The sequence below is a fragment of the Petromyzon marinus genome, chromosome 55 (genome assembly GCF_048934315.1).
Source record: "Petromyzon marinus isolate PM22_M1 ecotype Great Lakes invasive population chromosome 55, UKy_Petmar_22M1.pri1.0, whole genome shotgun sequence".
Lineage (NCBI taxonomy): Eukaryota > Metazoa > Chordata > Hyperoartia > Petromyzontiformes > Petromyzontidae > Petromyzon > Petromyzon marinus.
This window is the reverse complement of record NC_133721.1, coordinates 1,955,011-1,972,756: the sequence shown is the minus strand read 5'-3', so window position 1 is coordinate 1,972,756 and position 17,746 is coordinate 1,955,011. Positions and strand designations below refer to the sequence as shown.

General features: G+C 46.3%; 1 protein-coding gene across 1 annotated transcript in view; it reads right to left on the bottom strand.

Annotated features, from left to right (window-relative positions):
• Positions 1-9,071: 9,071 nt before the first annotated feature.
• Positions 9,072-17,746, bottom strand: part of LOC142905591 (exosome complex exonuclease RRP44-like) — a 101,853-nt gene continuing 93,178 nt past the window's right edge. The window contains exon 6 of the mRNA XM_076052216.1: positions 9,072-9,079. Coding sequence (XP_075908331.1) covers positions 9,072-9,079 — 8 coding nt within the window. The remainder of the gene's footprint in view (positions 9,080-17,746) is intronic.

Genomic DNA, 17,746 nt, shown 5'->3' with positions numbered 1-17,746 from the left:
CAGGAAGTGGTGAAAGAGGTTGTTGCCAATGTCGTAGAAGGGATTGAGAGAGATACAAAGCGGGAATTGGTGAAACAGGTCGAGGCAATTCAGGTCGACACGATCGAAGAAAAGGCCATGCAGGTCTTGATCAATGAGGTAGACACGAATGAGCTAAAGGCCAAACAGGAAATGGCAAAAAAAGTTGAGAACGTGGTGGAGGAAATAAAGCAGGAAGGGGCAAATGAGGTCGAGGCATATGAAGTAGATGCCATCCTGGAAGTGGCAAAAGAGGTAGAGGAGATTGAGGGAGAGGCCAAGCAGGAGGTGGTTATGGAGGTAGAGCCGAATGAGTTAGAGGCGAATGACATAGAGGTGATTGAGGTAGAAGTGGAGGTAGGGGATTTTGAGGTGGAGGAGAGTGAGGCGATTTTGGTAGAGGCGAATGATGTAGAGGCAATAGAGGTAGACGCAAAAGAAGTAGGAGCTATTGAGTTAGAGGCAAATGAGGTAGAGCTGAAGGAGGTCGACACGATTGAAGACGATACAAAGCAGGAAGTGGTGAATGAGGAAGGAAGATGTGAGCAATCTTGGAGGGCAGAGAGTGTTCAGGAAGAGAAGAAAGAGATTAAGCACATCCCATCTACTAAGGGAGAGAGAAAGAACAGTTTCTGGCGTTGGGCAATTTGGAGCTTCATGTGCTGCACACGGCAGCTGGAGAAAGATGAAGAGGAGAATGAACGAGGAGGAGACAGAGGGAAGGAGCACCAAGACGAGGAGCTGGGAAACAAGAAGAAAGAGAAGTGGTGGAGACTCCACAGAGGGAGAAACTAGCATGTTCTCCCAGACATAGACATTGAGACGTGGTTGTATGGACATGTATATTTATATATGTATATATACATTTCAGTTGAAATAAAAACGTACTTATGTTTCTTGAACTCGACTTCTGGTATAAAATATGTATTACCTAAGCTATCAACAGAAGGTTTGTACAGGATTAACTGCACTTGTGGCAAATGTTATGTTGGGCAAACAGGACGAATGATCAGCACGAGACTAAAAGAACATCAGAGAAATATTAAATACACACGTTTCAACAAGAACACTCAATCCACTGCTGGATGAAGCCCTCTCCATGCTGTGATTCCTCACATCCCTGTGATGTGGGAATCCATTTAACTCCTGTAAGCAACCTATTTTTATTTGACCAGGTAAAGCCCACTGAGATATATAGCTCTTTTCCAGAAGCAGCCTGGCCACATATGATTGCTCAACGAGGTGGCTTATGTGAAAATTCATAGTCATTATCTCAACGTGACCATGGGGAGAACATGCAAATTCCAAATACGGGAGACCCTTGAATATCACGAGTTCATAGTTCGTGGTTTAGACCTATCGCCGGCAAGCTCTATGTATATCAATTTACCTATCATGGGGATTAGATTTGGTCTTTATTGGGTATACTGTACAAGGAAGTACTATATCATTGTGTGATATCGTGGTGGGGAGTGGGCGAGGGGATTATTTGTTTACTAGCCTTTTGCCCGTCCAAGCATGGGTGTATTGCAGTAAATCTGAAACTTGCAAGCGCAAAGCAGACCGCAAAGTGATATTAATTGCATCCATTTGTGTGCAATTTGTAAGGCCGCGGTGACAGACCTATTTCCTTTAAAGGTTATAATCCCTTGTTCATCATGACGTTCTTTTTACTTAGATGTCTCAATAGCGTTATGGAGATCGCGTTACGTGAGGGTTCTGCCTTTGTAGTGAGTTGATAAGTTGACGCTTAGGAGGGGAGAGGAGGCACCTCGCCCCCCCCCCCCCCATGTGGAGTGATGTCACCCGCTAATTATTATCAATGGAGGGGGGTGTCCATTTGGAGGACGTCACCTGCTCATGATTAATAATGAGGGGGGGGGGGGGTCCATGTAGAGGACGTAACCTGTTTATGATTATATTCTATGGGTCCTTTGGTAAAGCCACGTAGATAAAAAATAATAAAAATATCACGACGTTTCGATCGCAACACAAGCAATCGTCTTCAGGTCAGGTGAGAGAGAAAGTTGCTGAGACAAGGTCTTATATAGGCCTGAGATAGGTGCATCAAGGTAGGTGGGTGGAGCTAGAGATGGTCCAACCACAGAGGCTGGGACAGTGGCCTTTGTATTGTGAGTTTAGCAAACTCCTCCGCCATCTCAGTTGAGTACTCTCTATTAACTTATTAAATATTTAAACTTGTTATTTACAATAGAACCCCTCTTAACGACCACCCCATGTTCACGGGTAATCCCTTAACGATAGGCCTCCATAGAGCCCAATGTTTACTGTATAGTAGTGGTGTATAATAGTGGAGTGCCTCTGTAGAGACCAATGTGTTCCCTTACCGATCATTCCCATTGCTAACGACGGGCTGCTGGTTTATTCTCCTTGACACGAGATCAGCAAGGTATCATGGTTCATGTGTGGCAGTTTCACCACCTGTACGCGATCACGACAGTCGACGCGGCTGACCGGGCCCCACGTTTGTGGTGAGGCACCACGGGGGCCAACGTTTTCATGGAGAAATTTGAAACTGATGCCATCCAGACTGCCACTCTATGCCCGACGTTATGGAAGAGGTACGTGGATGACACTTTTATCATCTGGCCACATGGCCGGCCTGCTCTAGACCAATTCCTCGACCACATCAATTCCATACACCCAGCCATCAGATTTACCATGGAAGTCGAAAAAGATGGCAAGCTACCCTTTGTGTATGTCCTTATTAAAAGGAGACCTGATGGTTCAATGAGCCACTCTGTCTACAGGAAAGCTACCCATACGGATGCTTACTTAAAACCGGATTCCCACCACCATCCATCCCAGAAGAACTCCCTCATCAAGACTCTATACCATAGAGCCCAATGCATTTCCGACCAGGAACACATTGCCAGTGAACTCAAGCACGTACACCAAGCTCTCAAGGCTAATGGTTACTCCGACTACACAATCCGCAAAGCCATCACTCCAGCCATGAAGAAGAATCCTCTTGAGGAGCCATTCAAAACCATCACCTTACCCTACATTGCGGGGGTCACAAAAAAGATCTCCAAAATCCTGAATAAACACTAGATCCAGGTCCGATTCAACACAGTACATAAAATGCGTGATCTGGTTCCGTCTGTAAAAGATGTGGTTCCAGACATACAGTACCCGGGCGTCTACAAACTAAGTTGCCTCTGTGGTAGCAGTTACATTGGAGAAAACAAACGACATATCTCGGACCGCATCCGTGAACATAAAGCAGACTTGAAACATGGTAGGACGAACACCTCAGCCGTGGCAGATCACTGTTATAATTCAGTGGGCTCACATGACATTGACTTCTCTAAGACGGACGTTCTCTGCAAGCCATCCGGCTACCATGAGAGATTCGTTCATGAGGCCATCCACATATACAAACACAGAGACAATTTCAACCGAGAAGATGGATTCTGGCTTAGTAACCATTGGAAAGATGTTATAAACCATTTCGGTTCTTAATTGATTGTATTTTATGGTGACTTTCAGACCGCAGTCCATTCACTGGCACTGCCTCTTAATACCTTTCACACGACGGTCAATGGTATGGTTTATAGCATGTTATATAATAATAAATAGTATAACATTGTAATGTTTAACATAATTCATAAGGCAATATATAGTATCGTAATTGTATAGTGAATATACAGCAGTGTGGTATACAGTAGGGTTGGTAGAATAATACATAGTGTAATATTACAAGTCTAACATTTTACAGTCTAAAGTATAGGTTAGTGTAAAGTAACGCATTTTATAATTCAAGGGTGGGTTTGTCTATGGTAGTGTATATTATGGTGAATAGTCGTGTAATGTTGGAAAATTTTAGTTGGAGACATATCAATATACTGCATAATGTTAGAGCTTACATTGGGCTGTGTATACGATATAATACAATGTAGTTTAGATTGGAAGGTATAACATTACAATGTATAGTAGTCTAGTTTATGGCATGGTTGTAACGCAACACAGGACAGAGCAGCGCATCGTGGCTGTTTCTCCCCCCTCCTCCGTTCCGAGCATGGATGGACTCGTCCGTCTGAACGAGGCTCGTCGCTCTCCGTGGTGCTAACGTTGGAAAGAAGGAAAAAAAACGCCACCCATTTTTTCGCCATAGGACATTGTAATGTATAATGACTTATTGTTAGTAGCTCAGCTGATTGGAGAGTATATGGAGTTTATTGATAACATTGATGTAGTTTATATTTTATATTTTAGTTTTGTTATTTTATATTTTAGTTTTGTTAATTCGTTTACTATATGGTATTCATTATATAGTGTAGTGTATACCCAGTTACTTTATGTTTATAGCTCAACTTATTGAAGAATATATTGAGTACATTTATTATATTGATGTAGTTTATACTTAGTTTTTTTTCACATCGGTTTCATTGTATAATAGTTGGGTTGTTGCAGTCCTTTAGCGTCCATATACTAAATGCCTCTGTTGATATGTAAACTTTGACTTTAACATAGCTATTTCCGTGACCAGTCGCATGCTAATCCCTCACATTAACATCATGCTAATCTCCCAGTTACATGCTAATTTCTGACTTTAACACCCTGCTGATCCAACACTTTAACACAGCTATTTCAATGCTAAATTATCCTGTTTGATATGTAAACTCCTTTGTCAAGGCGCTTTACCTCTCCCACCTAACTTAAAAGACCCTGCGAATTTTAGCAGCAGTTATTGAAGCGCTGTCGTCCCGACAGTTCTGTTCCTTCACCTGAAGAAGGCTACTTGTGTTGTGGCCGAAACGTCGTGAGAATTTTATTTTTTATTATGTTTTATTTTTATTATTTTATTTCCATTCTACGTGACTTTACCGAAAGAACCAAGAAGTTGCATAAAGTTGTTGCATGCTTGGGCTCCAGATGCCGAAATTACCTTTTAAAAAAACGGCTACCAGTCTCATCAGATCTCAGAAGCTAAGCTTGCAGCGCCCAGCCCTGATGGTAACCCGGGGATACAAATTAATGTGGAGAAACAAATGTTCGCTTGTGACGACCAAGACTACGCCTGTCCTCCGAAGGACAGGCCTCACTGATTCCGAAGACTTTTATTTTCAGGAAGGTCCTGCCGAGTTTTTTGCAGTAGGCAGGCGATGTTGTGCTGTGCAGTGCCAAAGAGTAAGCTCATGCAGCCGGTCCACCCTGTCCCCTCTCCTCCCTTCGGGACGGGTCGGTAACAATCGCGTTCAGAAACACCCTCCAAGTCATAACACAGTTCAATTTCTCAATCTGGAGGTCAGCTCAAATCTGTACTGTGGGCGTTCCCTTGTACTCTACTGTGTACGTGGGGCTCTGGGTCCAATCCCCTGATCACCATTGCATTCACTTGAATAATAATAAATTCTCCTGGCCACCCATAGAAAATAAGAGTGCACAATTATACGTGTGATTCATCACAGGCGAGCTCACACCGGCTACACTTACAGCTTAGGGCCTCGCATTAAGAGAGGGGGGGGCTCTAAATACGAAACAAGAAATGGACTCAAGGTTTCGAGTTTTAACATAATTGTTTAAAAAAATTAAGATCGGTGAGAAAAAAAGACTCTCCAAAGCAGTGATTTTCATTCTGCTTACAAAATATACAGGCATTCATAGAAGGGGCCTCTTAAGCTTGACAATGGCATAGGGCCCCAGCAAGCCATCATCCGGCTCTGCTGCCGAGTGTCATCCCAGTGAAGTAATTTGCAGGTAACTTTAGCATTGGGATGCTTGGCCAATACCCAGTTACATTGTGATAGTGTGTTTTCTAGCTACGTGAGCAAACTGGATAACCCATACAGAACAAAGGGGAGAACGTAGAAAACTCCGCAAAGTGCCAGTCGGATAATTAACCAAGGCCCTTCTTGTTGCGAGGGTCAAAGATCACCGCTGCACCACCCTGCCACCAGAAACGATAATAGTTCGCTTATAATTTTTTAAGTGTGCACAGTTACACCCGATAATCACATATCATCTCAAGCATTTGAAAAGGGCACCCTCAGTGGCAACTGTTCTCTGTGTGACACACGGTTATTCAGCACCTAACCTGCAAGCAGGTCAAGTGCTGTTTGCTGCGAGCAATCCCAATTGAGTGATTCCCATTGAAGTTTTTTTACATGCCAATTTTCGCCTGTGATGCTGACACACGATGGCCATCCTTTATTTTAAATAATGTCTTGGGATCGTTTTTATTTTTTTACATTGAATTTTAGTGAGTAAATCACGAGCCCGTTACAGTGCGCCACGGGACTGCACGTCATTCGAGTGGTGCATTCACAATGCAACCGGACCATTTATTAGTAGGGGCTGACGCGAAGGGGGGAGTGAGGCCCGCGCCACCCCATAAACTGGGGAGGGGGGGAAAGGGGGGCATTGTGACAGGCGTAGAAGAGTTGTAGTTGTAATCTGCTCCACGTTTGTCTTGATAAAGGAGACCTGTGCAACCTGCTCGGTGTGTGACGTGCGTGCTCCTCGGTGTGACGTGCGTGCCGCTGGATGTGTGATGTGTGTGGGTGTAGGAGAGGCCCATTACCCTGGCGCATGGCAGTCGATGACAAGTACTACCGCTTGATCTGCGATGGCTACTGCATCCAGACACCCCCCTGCTGTCCACCGCAAGTGTAAGCCGCCCCCCCATACCTCCCACGCCAGGTTTTATCCACTGCTGGACTGATGCGTTTTTATTGTCGATGCAGGTGGCTGACGGAGGAGAGTGCGAAGTGTTTGTTCTGGGAGATTCTTTGGTTTTAATTGTAGTGATTAAATTAATTGATTGAACAATTGCTTAAGAGTGAATTATGTGATATGTGTTATTGGCAGTGAGTTGTGCTGGCTGGTTCAGTGTCGTTGACATTGCCATCATGAACCCTCTTAGTCTGGAATGTCCTACTTCCAGCCGTACGTGATGTTGCGACCCACAGACTCCTCACATACAGTGAGGGAAAAAAGTATTTGATCCCCTGCTGATTTTGTACGTTTGCCCACTGACGAAGAAATGATCAGTCTATAATTTGAATGGTAGGTTTATTTGAACAGTGAGAGACAGAATAACAAAAAAATCCAGAAAAACGCATGTTAAAAATGTTATAAATTGAGTTGCATTTTAATCAGGGAAATAAGTATTTGACCCCTCTGCAAAACATGACTTAGTACTTGGTGGCAAAAGCCTTGTTGGCAATCACAGAGGTCAGAAGTTTTTTGTAGTTGGACCACCAGGTTTGCACACATCTCAGGAGGGATTTTGTCCCACTCTTCTTTGCAGATCTTCTCCAAGTCATTAAGGTTTCGAGGCTGACGTTTGGCAACTCGAACCTTCAGCTCCCTCCACAGATTTTCTATGGGATTAAGGTCTGGAGACTGGCTAGGCCACTCCAGGACCTTAATGTGCTTCTTCTTGAGCCACTCCCTTGTTGACTTGGCCGTGTGTTTTGGGTCATTGTCATGCTGGAATAACCATCCACGACCCATTTTCAATGCCCTGGCTGAGGGAAGGAGGTTCTCACCCAAGATTTGATGGTACATGGCCCCGTCCATCGTCCTTTTGATGCGGTGAAGTTGTCCTGTCCCCTTGGCAGAAAAACACCCCCAAAGCATAATGTTTCCACCTCCATGTTTGACGGTGGGGATGCTGTTCTTGGGGTCATAGGCAGCATTCCTCCTCCTCCAAACACGGTGAGTTGAGTTGATGTCAAAGAGCTTCATTTTGGTCTCATCTGACCACAACACTTTCACCCAGTTGTCCTCTGAATCATTCAGATGTTCATTGGCAAACTTCAGGCGGGCATGTATATGACCTTTCTTGAGCAGGGGGACCTTGCAGGCGCTGCAGGATTTCAGTCCTTCACGGCGTAGTGTGTTGCCAATTGTTTTCTTGGAGACTATGGTCCCAGCTGCCTTGAGATCATTGACAAGATCCTCCCGTGTAGTTCTGGGCTGATTCCTCACCGTTCGCATGACAATACGAAGCCGTAATTTTCACAGCCCCGATGTGTTATATGTAATTTTTGTTGTGACTGAAATTATGTACATTATATAAGCGATATAGTTTGAAGAGTTGCGATGATTAGAAGGCTCGTGTAGGGGCTAATGTTGACCAAACTGTCGATGATTTCCCTGCACTCAAGTATACAAACGGGAGAACGTGGAGCGCCATCTGCAGTTGGAAATGATGCGTCGATAGCTCAAGGAGCTGGAGAAAGCCACGGCCACGGTCTCCACCAACACCACCACTGCCTCCAACGCCATCCTGGCAGCCACATGCAGTTCCGCCGCCACCACCAGGGATGCTGTTGGGAGATGCATCGCCATCCCCACCCCGACTGCTTCTGGCATATTATTCACCCCCACCGCCATGGCGCTTGATGTTGGCAGATTCAGCGCTGCCACCCCGGCTGCTGCTGGCATCTCGAACACCGCCACCACCACCCCGGCTGCTGCCGGGAGATCCAACGCTGTCATCCCAACCCAGCTCATGCTGGCAGATGCACCACTGCCTCCCCAGCTTTTGCTGGGAGATCCACCACCACCACCGCCTGTGCCAAAGCCACCAGGTTCGGCAAATTGCGTAAATTTATTCGAGAACTTCACTGGTCGGCTACTGCTGGAAGATCCACCGCCGCTACCCCTACATCTGCAGGCCGATCCACCACCGACACCCCTGCGTCTGCAGGCCGATCTACCGCTGCCACCCCAGCGTCTGCATGCCAATCCACCACCACCCCAACGTCTGCAGGCCAATCCACCACCACCCCAACGTCTGCAAGCCAATCCACCGCTGCCACCTGTGGGTCTGCAGGCTGATGCACCTTCACCACTCCTGGGACTTCATATTCAATACCCGTTGAGAAATACAATTGAGATTCTTGCATTATGTGTAGTCATTACACTTTCGGTGTTTTGCTTTCACTGGTGTTTGTCACGCCAAAACAAAGGTCACATGTTGCTTTCGGGAGGTTATAGCTGGGAGGGAGAGGACAAGTTTGGCAGAAAAGAACCAGAGCTTTGTATGAAGTGATAGGCCATGTAACTTTTTTACGGCGCTAAACAGCTGAAAAAAGGATATGCCATTGAACTAATTCAGAGTAAGACCTTCGCTCTGAAATTGGAGCTGGTCATGAACAACTGCCCAGATATGGGAATACCTCCACTCTTTCCACAACTACCTATCATGCGGAGTTGAGGGGGTGGAGTCCTTGAAGACATACAAAATATCAAGGCAGGTACTGCTTTGATTTATTTGGTAGGGCGAATGGTAAGGCCCTACCTCTTATTGGCACGATCCAGGTTCACCATCAGACTCTCCCACTCCTCGAAGTGAACAGCCATTACGAGATCATCACCAACATCATCAGCACACAGATCATCCGTTGTTCTCTCCTTCCAGATTAAGAAAAACCGTGGGGCATGTTACACGTTAACATTATTGATACATTACGATTCGTAGATCAAAGTAGATTTTAATACAATCAGTCCTCGCTTAGAATGCCCCCGTAGAACACTGATTCGTTACAGTGATAGGTGTGGGGCCAAATGTTCTGGACTGACTTCTACCACCAAGCCAGCTTCACAACATTTGCGCGTTTCTCCGGTTTCCTCCTACGTGCCGAACCCTGATGCTTGAAATTGTCCAAACATCTCAATGCAGCACGGAGCTAATAATGAGTCTCGAGACTCAATGTGGCTCTCCTGGGTACAGAAAGGATATTTCTAGATTTGATTATATTTATTCATATGATTCAGCGTAGCAGCTGCACTGCGATGTGCCAGCCTTGCCACTGTGTCATGGTGGTAGTGGTGGTAAAACCGATTCGGAATAATATGTTCAGTACGCGTCGTGATTTTTTATTTTAAAAGTGTTAATCAAACGAGTTGCAGTGACGTCATGGCCGAGTAAGCAGCAATGACCGCTCCAACCCCTACATTATTAGAACATTACCTTTTTCGACCCAACATAACCACTCGCTTTCCTGTTTGATAGTTTTCCTATTTTTCTACCTGGGCTCAGGCACTTTATAGGGGGCCTTGGAAAGCTGGTTTTCTACTTTGGAGCTTCCTAGGACGATCCACAGCCTCCTTAGGTGTAGGGTCCTCAGTAAGCAACTCGAGCCTGACCTCATGGCTAGGCCAAGGGGACCTTCCGCCTGTATCTTTGTGCTCCATGGAAGACAGATCCCCTGGGAAAAAAGCCATAGCTTTGTCTCCCCTCCCCCCCCCGTTCAAGTTGACACCAGAGATCGCGGTGGGAGGAACGAGAGCTCTTACAAGCCCTTTTGTAAAAAACAAAACAAAGAGAATACTGCCCTTCTTCGGGTCCTCAACGAGATGTCGAGTAAGGTTTGCAGGACGGTGAAGATTCAGGAGGCAGCCACATATGACCCTTCAGACTATGCTAGACGAGCAGAGCGGTGCAATGAAGACCTACGAAGCCAGGCTGCTGGAACCTGAGGAGGCCTACATCAGACTGGACTCTAAGGGACGGGAGTGCCAAGTAAACCATACGGCCTCCCGGAGGGGGTCGAGGGCAACGCTCCTCAAGATGCTCTATCCTACATTCGGCTACATCTGCTCCAAGCTCCAGCATTCCTCTCTACAACTGGGCCATCACCACCTACACGAGTCGGCGCTGCGCTGTGACCACGGCGTGCATCCACACGTGCCTGTCGACGGTCGTCCTCAAGACTGCCCGCATCAAACGCGAGCTCATCTCATTCGTATGGCAATGCTTGCTTCCCGCAGAGCAGACTCTTGTCCACAAACTCTCTCGCATATATGTAGCGTCATAAATGCACATCCTATACCGTCGGTATACTTACCTGCATTTGCGGGCACAAGCCCATAGGGGGTGCCACCCTGAGCCAGGCCCCAGGTGAGGGGTTGGGGGGTTCTTCCAGAGCCCCCTGGAAGGTTCTAGAGAGGGGGCGGTACCGGGGGCGGAGAGCCCCCGAGAGGTGTATTAAAGGGGCACCTCTGGGACAGCTCGGGGCAGTGCTCCGAAGACGAAGAACAGAAGACCAGCCTAGCTAGGACACTGGGACCCGACATCCTTATAAGGGTCGGGGCCGAGCGGGGACCAGTGGTCAGGACCCGCACCTTGGCTGGGTCGGGTCAGAGTAGCCTCCCTAGCTAGGACCCTGGGACCTCGAGTCCGACGTCCTTGTAAGGGCTGGGCCGAGCTCGGACCAGTGGTCAGGACCCGTACCTTGGCTGGGTCGGGTCAGTTAGCCTCCCCTAGGGCACAGATAGCCAGAGGGCTGAGAGCCAGTGCGAGGGCACGCTAGCCCGGAGGCTGTACCTCCCTAGATAGTGGGAGTTAAGGGGAGTTCTGTTCAAAGTTACAAATAAACCGTGTTGCCTCTAAATACGTCTCCAGTGTCCGTGGAACCCACTACATATATATGCATTTTTATATTTTGACCACTGTGTAATAAACACGTTGCCTGCGTGCGGCGACACTGGATGCTTTTCCCTCTTCCTTTTCCTCATCCCTTCACCACAGAATGAACACGGTAACGCGGTCATGCACCTCGGGGGGGGGTTCAGACATTTGTGACAAGGGGGAGGGGGGGGTTTGAGAAATGTGACGTCACATCAAAATGCGCAACTTTAAGTATAGAATTGTTATAACACTAATTGTTATAACACTCCTACAACATCAGTGCAGCGCCACGCACTACAATGACAATAGTTGAAGCATGTTTTATTTTTAAAATGGAAATATGGTTTTGGGGGGGGGGGGCAGAGCTTTGTGACGTCATATTTGAGGGGGGGGGTCTGACTTTTTGTGACGCCGAGTGACGAGAGGTCAAAAATTGCGTGACGTCATTTATGGACGGCCCCTCAAGTGAATGGCAAAATTGGTTTCGATTTACGTTGTTTCACTTACCGTCGTGTTTTTCAATGTACTAAATCGAGAACTTCAGTGCTTGGGGGATTTTGGAGCTGGCTCACCGCCTGGGCTGCTGCTGCCTTCCCACTCGGCTGTGGTTGCTCGAACCTCCGAGTCGTTCATAGCTCGTGGCTTCTAATATCGGAAGGAAGCGGTGATCGTCTTTGTTCGATGGCCAAGAGCTGCTGCTGCGAGGATGACCGGAGTTTGCGTGATGACCGTTTATGCTCCTGGACACGAGATCAGCAAGGTGTGATGTTTCATTTGTGGGAGTTGCACCGCCTGTACGCGATCAACCGTCGACGCGCCCACCCGGGCCCCACATTTGCCGTGAGGCACCATGAGGGCCTCCCCGACGGCCAGGGCCTCCGCACGGTCGGAGTGGGCAGAGGCCGGCGTTCGACTGGTGGTTTGAAAATAACACGGACAAACATTCGAGCTCACGCTTTTGCTTTGGCAACAATTTTCGTTAATTGGGCTCCGAGCGGCTCAACAAGCCTGGAAGCCGGCGCATTTAATCACCTCCGAGATCGAAATGTGGCAAATCGCATGCTAATCAGGAGCAAGTTGGCCCAGGGATTGAGAATCAAATCTGCATGTGAAACGGCGGTGCAGGACTCGATTCGAAGGCGAGTGAATACTGCGCGGTGGTGCATTGCAAGTGGACATTATTATCATCCAACAGTGACCAGCATGGTGAAGTATGGTCAAACTAAACCTGACATCCAACATCACGTGGCGAGATGTTCATCCAGCAGTGGAAAACGTAACTTAAAGTAACCAAAATAACAGAAGATGCATGGAAAAGAAATCGGTTTAATTTTGTATATAAACGCGTATAACTCATGTGTACATGCTTGTGAATATACGATTCAGCTAAAAAATGTAAAACACATTTACACAAAGTCGCAAAGACATCAACTCCCTTAAATCTTTACCACTACTCCAGGAGCTCAGAATTATTGCCCAAGTACTGTATATACGTGAGCAAAGTTATAACCATTTACGAAACAATTTGAAAACGTGTCAATATTTTGTCAGAAATTATCTTTGCACGTCTAAAGGACAAGAGAAGCTGTAACGAAATGCGCATTTGTAAACGATTAAACCTTAAAATTTTCTGACACCGACATTTTTTCCAAAAACATTCCTTGTGTGATTGCACAGAGTCCGATGAGGGGTGGGGTAGCTGTGTAAAAAAGACCTGATGTGAAATTCTTCATTAAACCGACGATTTAAACAGCAACAGCTCGGGGAATTTTATACTCTGTTCTATGCAGCTGACCGCTGCCCCTTCATACAGTAAATGGCATCCTCACAAGAATAAGTAACCTAACAACCCTTGCAGGGAATCCTCTCGCGATAAAAAATATCTTCCATTTGCCATCCATCACGAGACCCCTGCGGGTGTCACCGTGCACAATCATACTTCGAAGCTCTTGCTCGGATTCCCCAGAGCTTTGCCCTCCGAGTGGCCACTCTAATGGCCCACTCCGACAGGCCAAACTTGGCACAATTGTAGGTTTTCAACTATAATACACGTTTTATGGGTTAGATCGTTTAAATATATAAATGTGTTGTTGAACCCACCACCACCCGACAGCCAATTAGTAAGGTTTGTCATATAAACAGAACATGTCAATTCGTTACTAGTACAGTCCACCAGTGTGTTGGAGAGCAAAGCCACACCATTTACAATCTAAGTACAACATTTCCCCAGCACTAACTAGCTTCATCAGGCGACAGCCATCACTTGTGAGCACTTCTTTCGCGAATTGGGAGGGGAATCAATGAATGCATATGACTACGGGTATCCATTGCCGATTGGGTTATTTATATGTTAATCAACACACATTATGCATGCGCATTAAGGAACGAGGATTCGCCACGAATCTGGCTGTCGCCTGATGAAGCTGGTTGTAATTACTGGTGAAACATTGTACTCAGATTATAAATGTTGGGGCTTTGCTCTCCAAGACACCGGTGTGATGTTACTAGTAACGAATTGGCACGTTCTGTTAATGTGACAAACCTTTCGAATTGGCTGTGTCGGGTGGTGGTGGGTTTACCGACACATTTAAATATTTATTACGCGATCTAACCCAAAAAACCTGTGTTATGGATATTGGTCGCGAAAGCCTACGTGTTAAACTGGTTTTCAACTGTTAGATCAGTGGTAGCCGATATGTGAATCGCGATCCATGGGTGGATGATCGCAAAAGATTTGATTGTGGATCTCTGGACAAATAGGAATTAACACCTCTAATATAAAGCAATTCTTGTTATAGCAGGTGGCAAAACAAAATCCCCGACTAAGAATTAATGGATTAATAATATATATCTTAAACCAATAGATCGCACTAGCACTTGGCATGTCTACAGTGTTCTATTAGTCGGTTAAATCCATCCGGGTAACTGTTGGTCATATATTGCTGGTAGATCACGGAACATGTTGAGATATACCAGAATGGATCACAGTGCTTTGTGGGTTGGACACTGCTGCGTTAGTCAATAAACACCACCGATTCAGTAACCAATATTTTTGTGAAATCACCTTCATCACAAGGGGGTCAGTGTCTTGGCTGGCAAAGAAGTGGGGCATAAGATATCCTAAACCTTTCATACATCTTGACGCGTATACACCTTCATTGGCTGATTGTACTACCATTTGAACCGCTGCGACAGGAGAACGAAGAACCGGTGACCTCTGGATCGCAAGTTCAGAGTGCAAACCGTCTGTTACTTCAGGGTAACATTTCTCATAACCGCCACTGCTTTTTTTTCAATTGTTCACCTCTGCTTGCGAGCACAATGTACACTTAATTAACTCTGCAGATGTAAAACCCAGAGTGTGTGCCCACTCATGCACCTCCTCCGACATCTTGTTGACACCGCATCCACGATACACTAGTGCTGTCTGGGTTTCTTAGGCCGGGGAGAAGGCGAGCCCCATGGGGTGGACTCCGCAGGGTTGTAGCCTGGAATCTGTGACAGCGGACACACAAATGGCACAAACGTACAACGAAGATAGTCACCCAAATAAGCCTTTAACAGACTGTGCTGCTGTTAGGCGGCATGGCCCACGAGGGGGTAAGTGGCCAACACCTCTCCCCAGTGCTGATGTTTACACACTGCACCAGGTACTCATTTAAGAAAGAGTTGACCTTGGGTAGGCAAAACAGCAGTTCAGATAATCCTCACTGGTGTTGGCGGTGAGTGGGAATTGGGTTGCCGGGTTCATAGCGCAGCGTGCTAACCACTACACCAATGCTCTCACACACACACATGCGAGTATTTCCAACACAAGTGATACGTTATTATTACACTTATTAACACTGAAAAACTTCGCCAAGTCTGAAGACTTTTGAGGAACAGGGGGAGAGAAGATGACAACTCCACACAGTAACACTCTAGTTGGGAATCAAACCCAGTTTTCTTGCTGCAAGACGCAAGGGTTTACCAATGTGCCACCCTGCCGCCCATGGCGATACGTAAACTACCTTAATACCAGTTTCAACACATGATTCTTTTTAGATATGGGAGGAAACCAAAGAACCCGGAGGAAACCCATGCAGAACAGACTCATGGAGTTTTGTTAAGACATCTGATATCTATCAAGGCTCCCACACCCTGACTTAGCTTGGTATTTTGAGAACTCGCATTCATCAACAACAGCCCCAAACGATAATTTAAATAGGTCACGTTTCAGATAATGGCCCTTCTTGTGTAATGAACTAGGGCCATAATAAAAATCTAATTTATACAGCACCTTGGATATCGAAATATCTCAAAAAAGCACTGGACATTAAAAAACTACTCAAGTATAGATACAAGCCAATAGAAATAAAGTAAAAGCCGATAATAACAATAATGACAGTGATACTGACACTTTACACAGCATGCAAAATGTAATAAAAGCTAATCATAATGATTCCCCTCACAGTAATAACCAATCAGAATCCAGGAAAAGCCAATTAATAACGACGTTTTCAAGCTGGATTTAAACACACGGACAGTCACAACTGATATAGGTAGGGATAGTATCCCATAGGCTTTGGATATACAGTCTGTTCTATAATACGGTAGTTGCGTACCTCAAGAACACCGCGTTTTGGAAAAATCGTGTTATAATAAATAATATATTATATGGGGTAAAGCGCATTCCGCAATAACGCGTGAGATGCGTAACACAGGCTGAACAAAGACTAAGGAACGTGGGTAGCATCTAGAAGCATCCAGCAGCATCCCGCCTTGTGTGATGCTACGCCGAGGCAGCCGTTACACAACCGCTTATTCCTAATCGCGCGACGTAGTTCCATTCATTCAACCGAGTTAAATCCAGTTCAGATCCGCGTTATACAAAAAAATGCGTTCCCTCATACATTCATCATCGCGTTATATCCAATTTGCCAGTTACAGGAGGTATAGAACAACAGACTGCAGCTCAAAATGCTAGCTATACATATATTTTTTCCATCCAAGACCGGAGTTTATATTTTATTCCTGTGTTATAAGGGTATTAAGTTCAGGGGCTAAATGCCAATGGATGGGTCTGATAGCCACGGGAGAGCCTCAGGAGAGAGTTTGTGTCATCTTGCCACCCCCTCCATTGAAGGAGCGCAGACTACAGTGGTGTAAAATGTGGTCCATAGTTTGGGTTGCATGGCCACAATCGTACAGGAGCTTGTTTTTAATGCACTGCTATGTATCTGTATGAGTCTCTATGAATCTCTAGGAATCATAATGGGTCTCTCTGTATCTCCTATGTATCTCTGTGTCTCTATGGGTTTACTATACGGTCCCACAGTTTGGGTTGCATGGCAACAAGCGCTATGCTGTGGCTTGTGTCATTAATTTTCGGCCCGCTGACGTTCCGATGCGGCGAGCGTTTGTTTTTTGTGCACTACTGCTGGCGCAGCAAGCAGCAACAGCAGCATGGTCACAATACAAATCGGTGGTATTCCGAGGTTGCGCGTCGCGCCGCACGGTGAGTACCTCCGGACGGACGAGGTGCATGCGGATCCGCTGGTGCTGCAGGTTGGACGAATCCAGCGACACGCGCACGCACACGCGGTCGAACATGTTCAGCGCGATGCCCTCCACGCACAGTGTGAGGCTCTACACAAAACACAAAGACATCTCTAATGTAGCCTTAACAGACTGTTGGGGCAAGTGCTGTTGGCGAGGAGCACAGATGAAGGCCGGCACAGCACACAAGGGGGTGGTTTGCCAGCGCCATGCCCGGCCGCCTTTGTCTCCCCAGTGGCGATGTTTACACACCGCACCAGGCATTCAATTGAGTTCCGAGTCAACCTAGGGGAGGCCCAGGACCGGTTCAGATAATCATCACTGGTGTTGACCGTGCGAAGGAATCGAACCCAAGTCGCCAGGATTGTAGCACAGAACGCTAACCGCTACACTACCGCTGACTGCTCTCTGCCAAGTGCCCTGCATACAAGTACGGATTGACGTGAACCCAACGTTATTATTCATACAATTACAAGGGTCACTCAGAAAAGCCTCACTGATTCTCAAAACGTTTGCATTCAAGGTCACTGCTACGTTTTTGTAAAAGGAGGCGAACGATTAATATGTGCTCCCCAAATAAGTAATTTGCATGTAATTTGCCAACCTTGGACCATGATGCTGGCACACGAATAACGTTACAGGATCTTTTAACGTCCACTGTTAAAGCGGATAGCCTGTAAATATTTTACGCTTAATACACACCACAGTATTAACCGGAGTGGCCACCGAGTTTGAAACGCAAACCTCCACAACACACAGCGAATGCAATACCGCTTGGGCCACCTCACCGCGAGCTGAAAA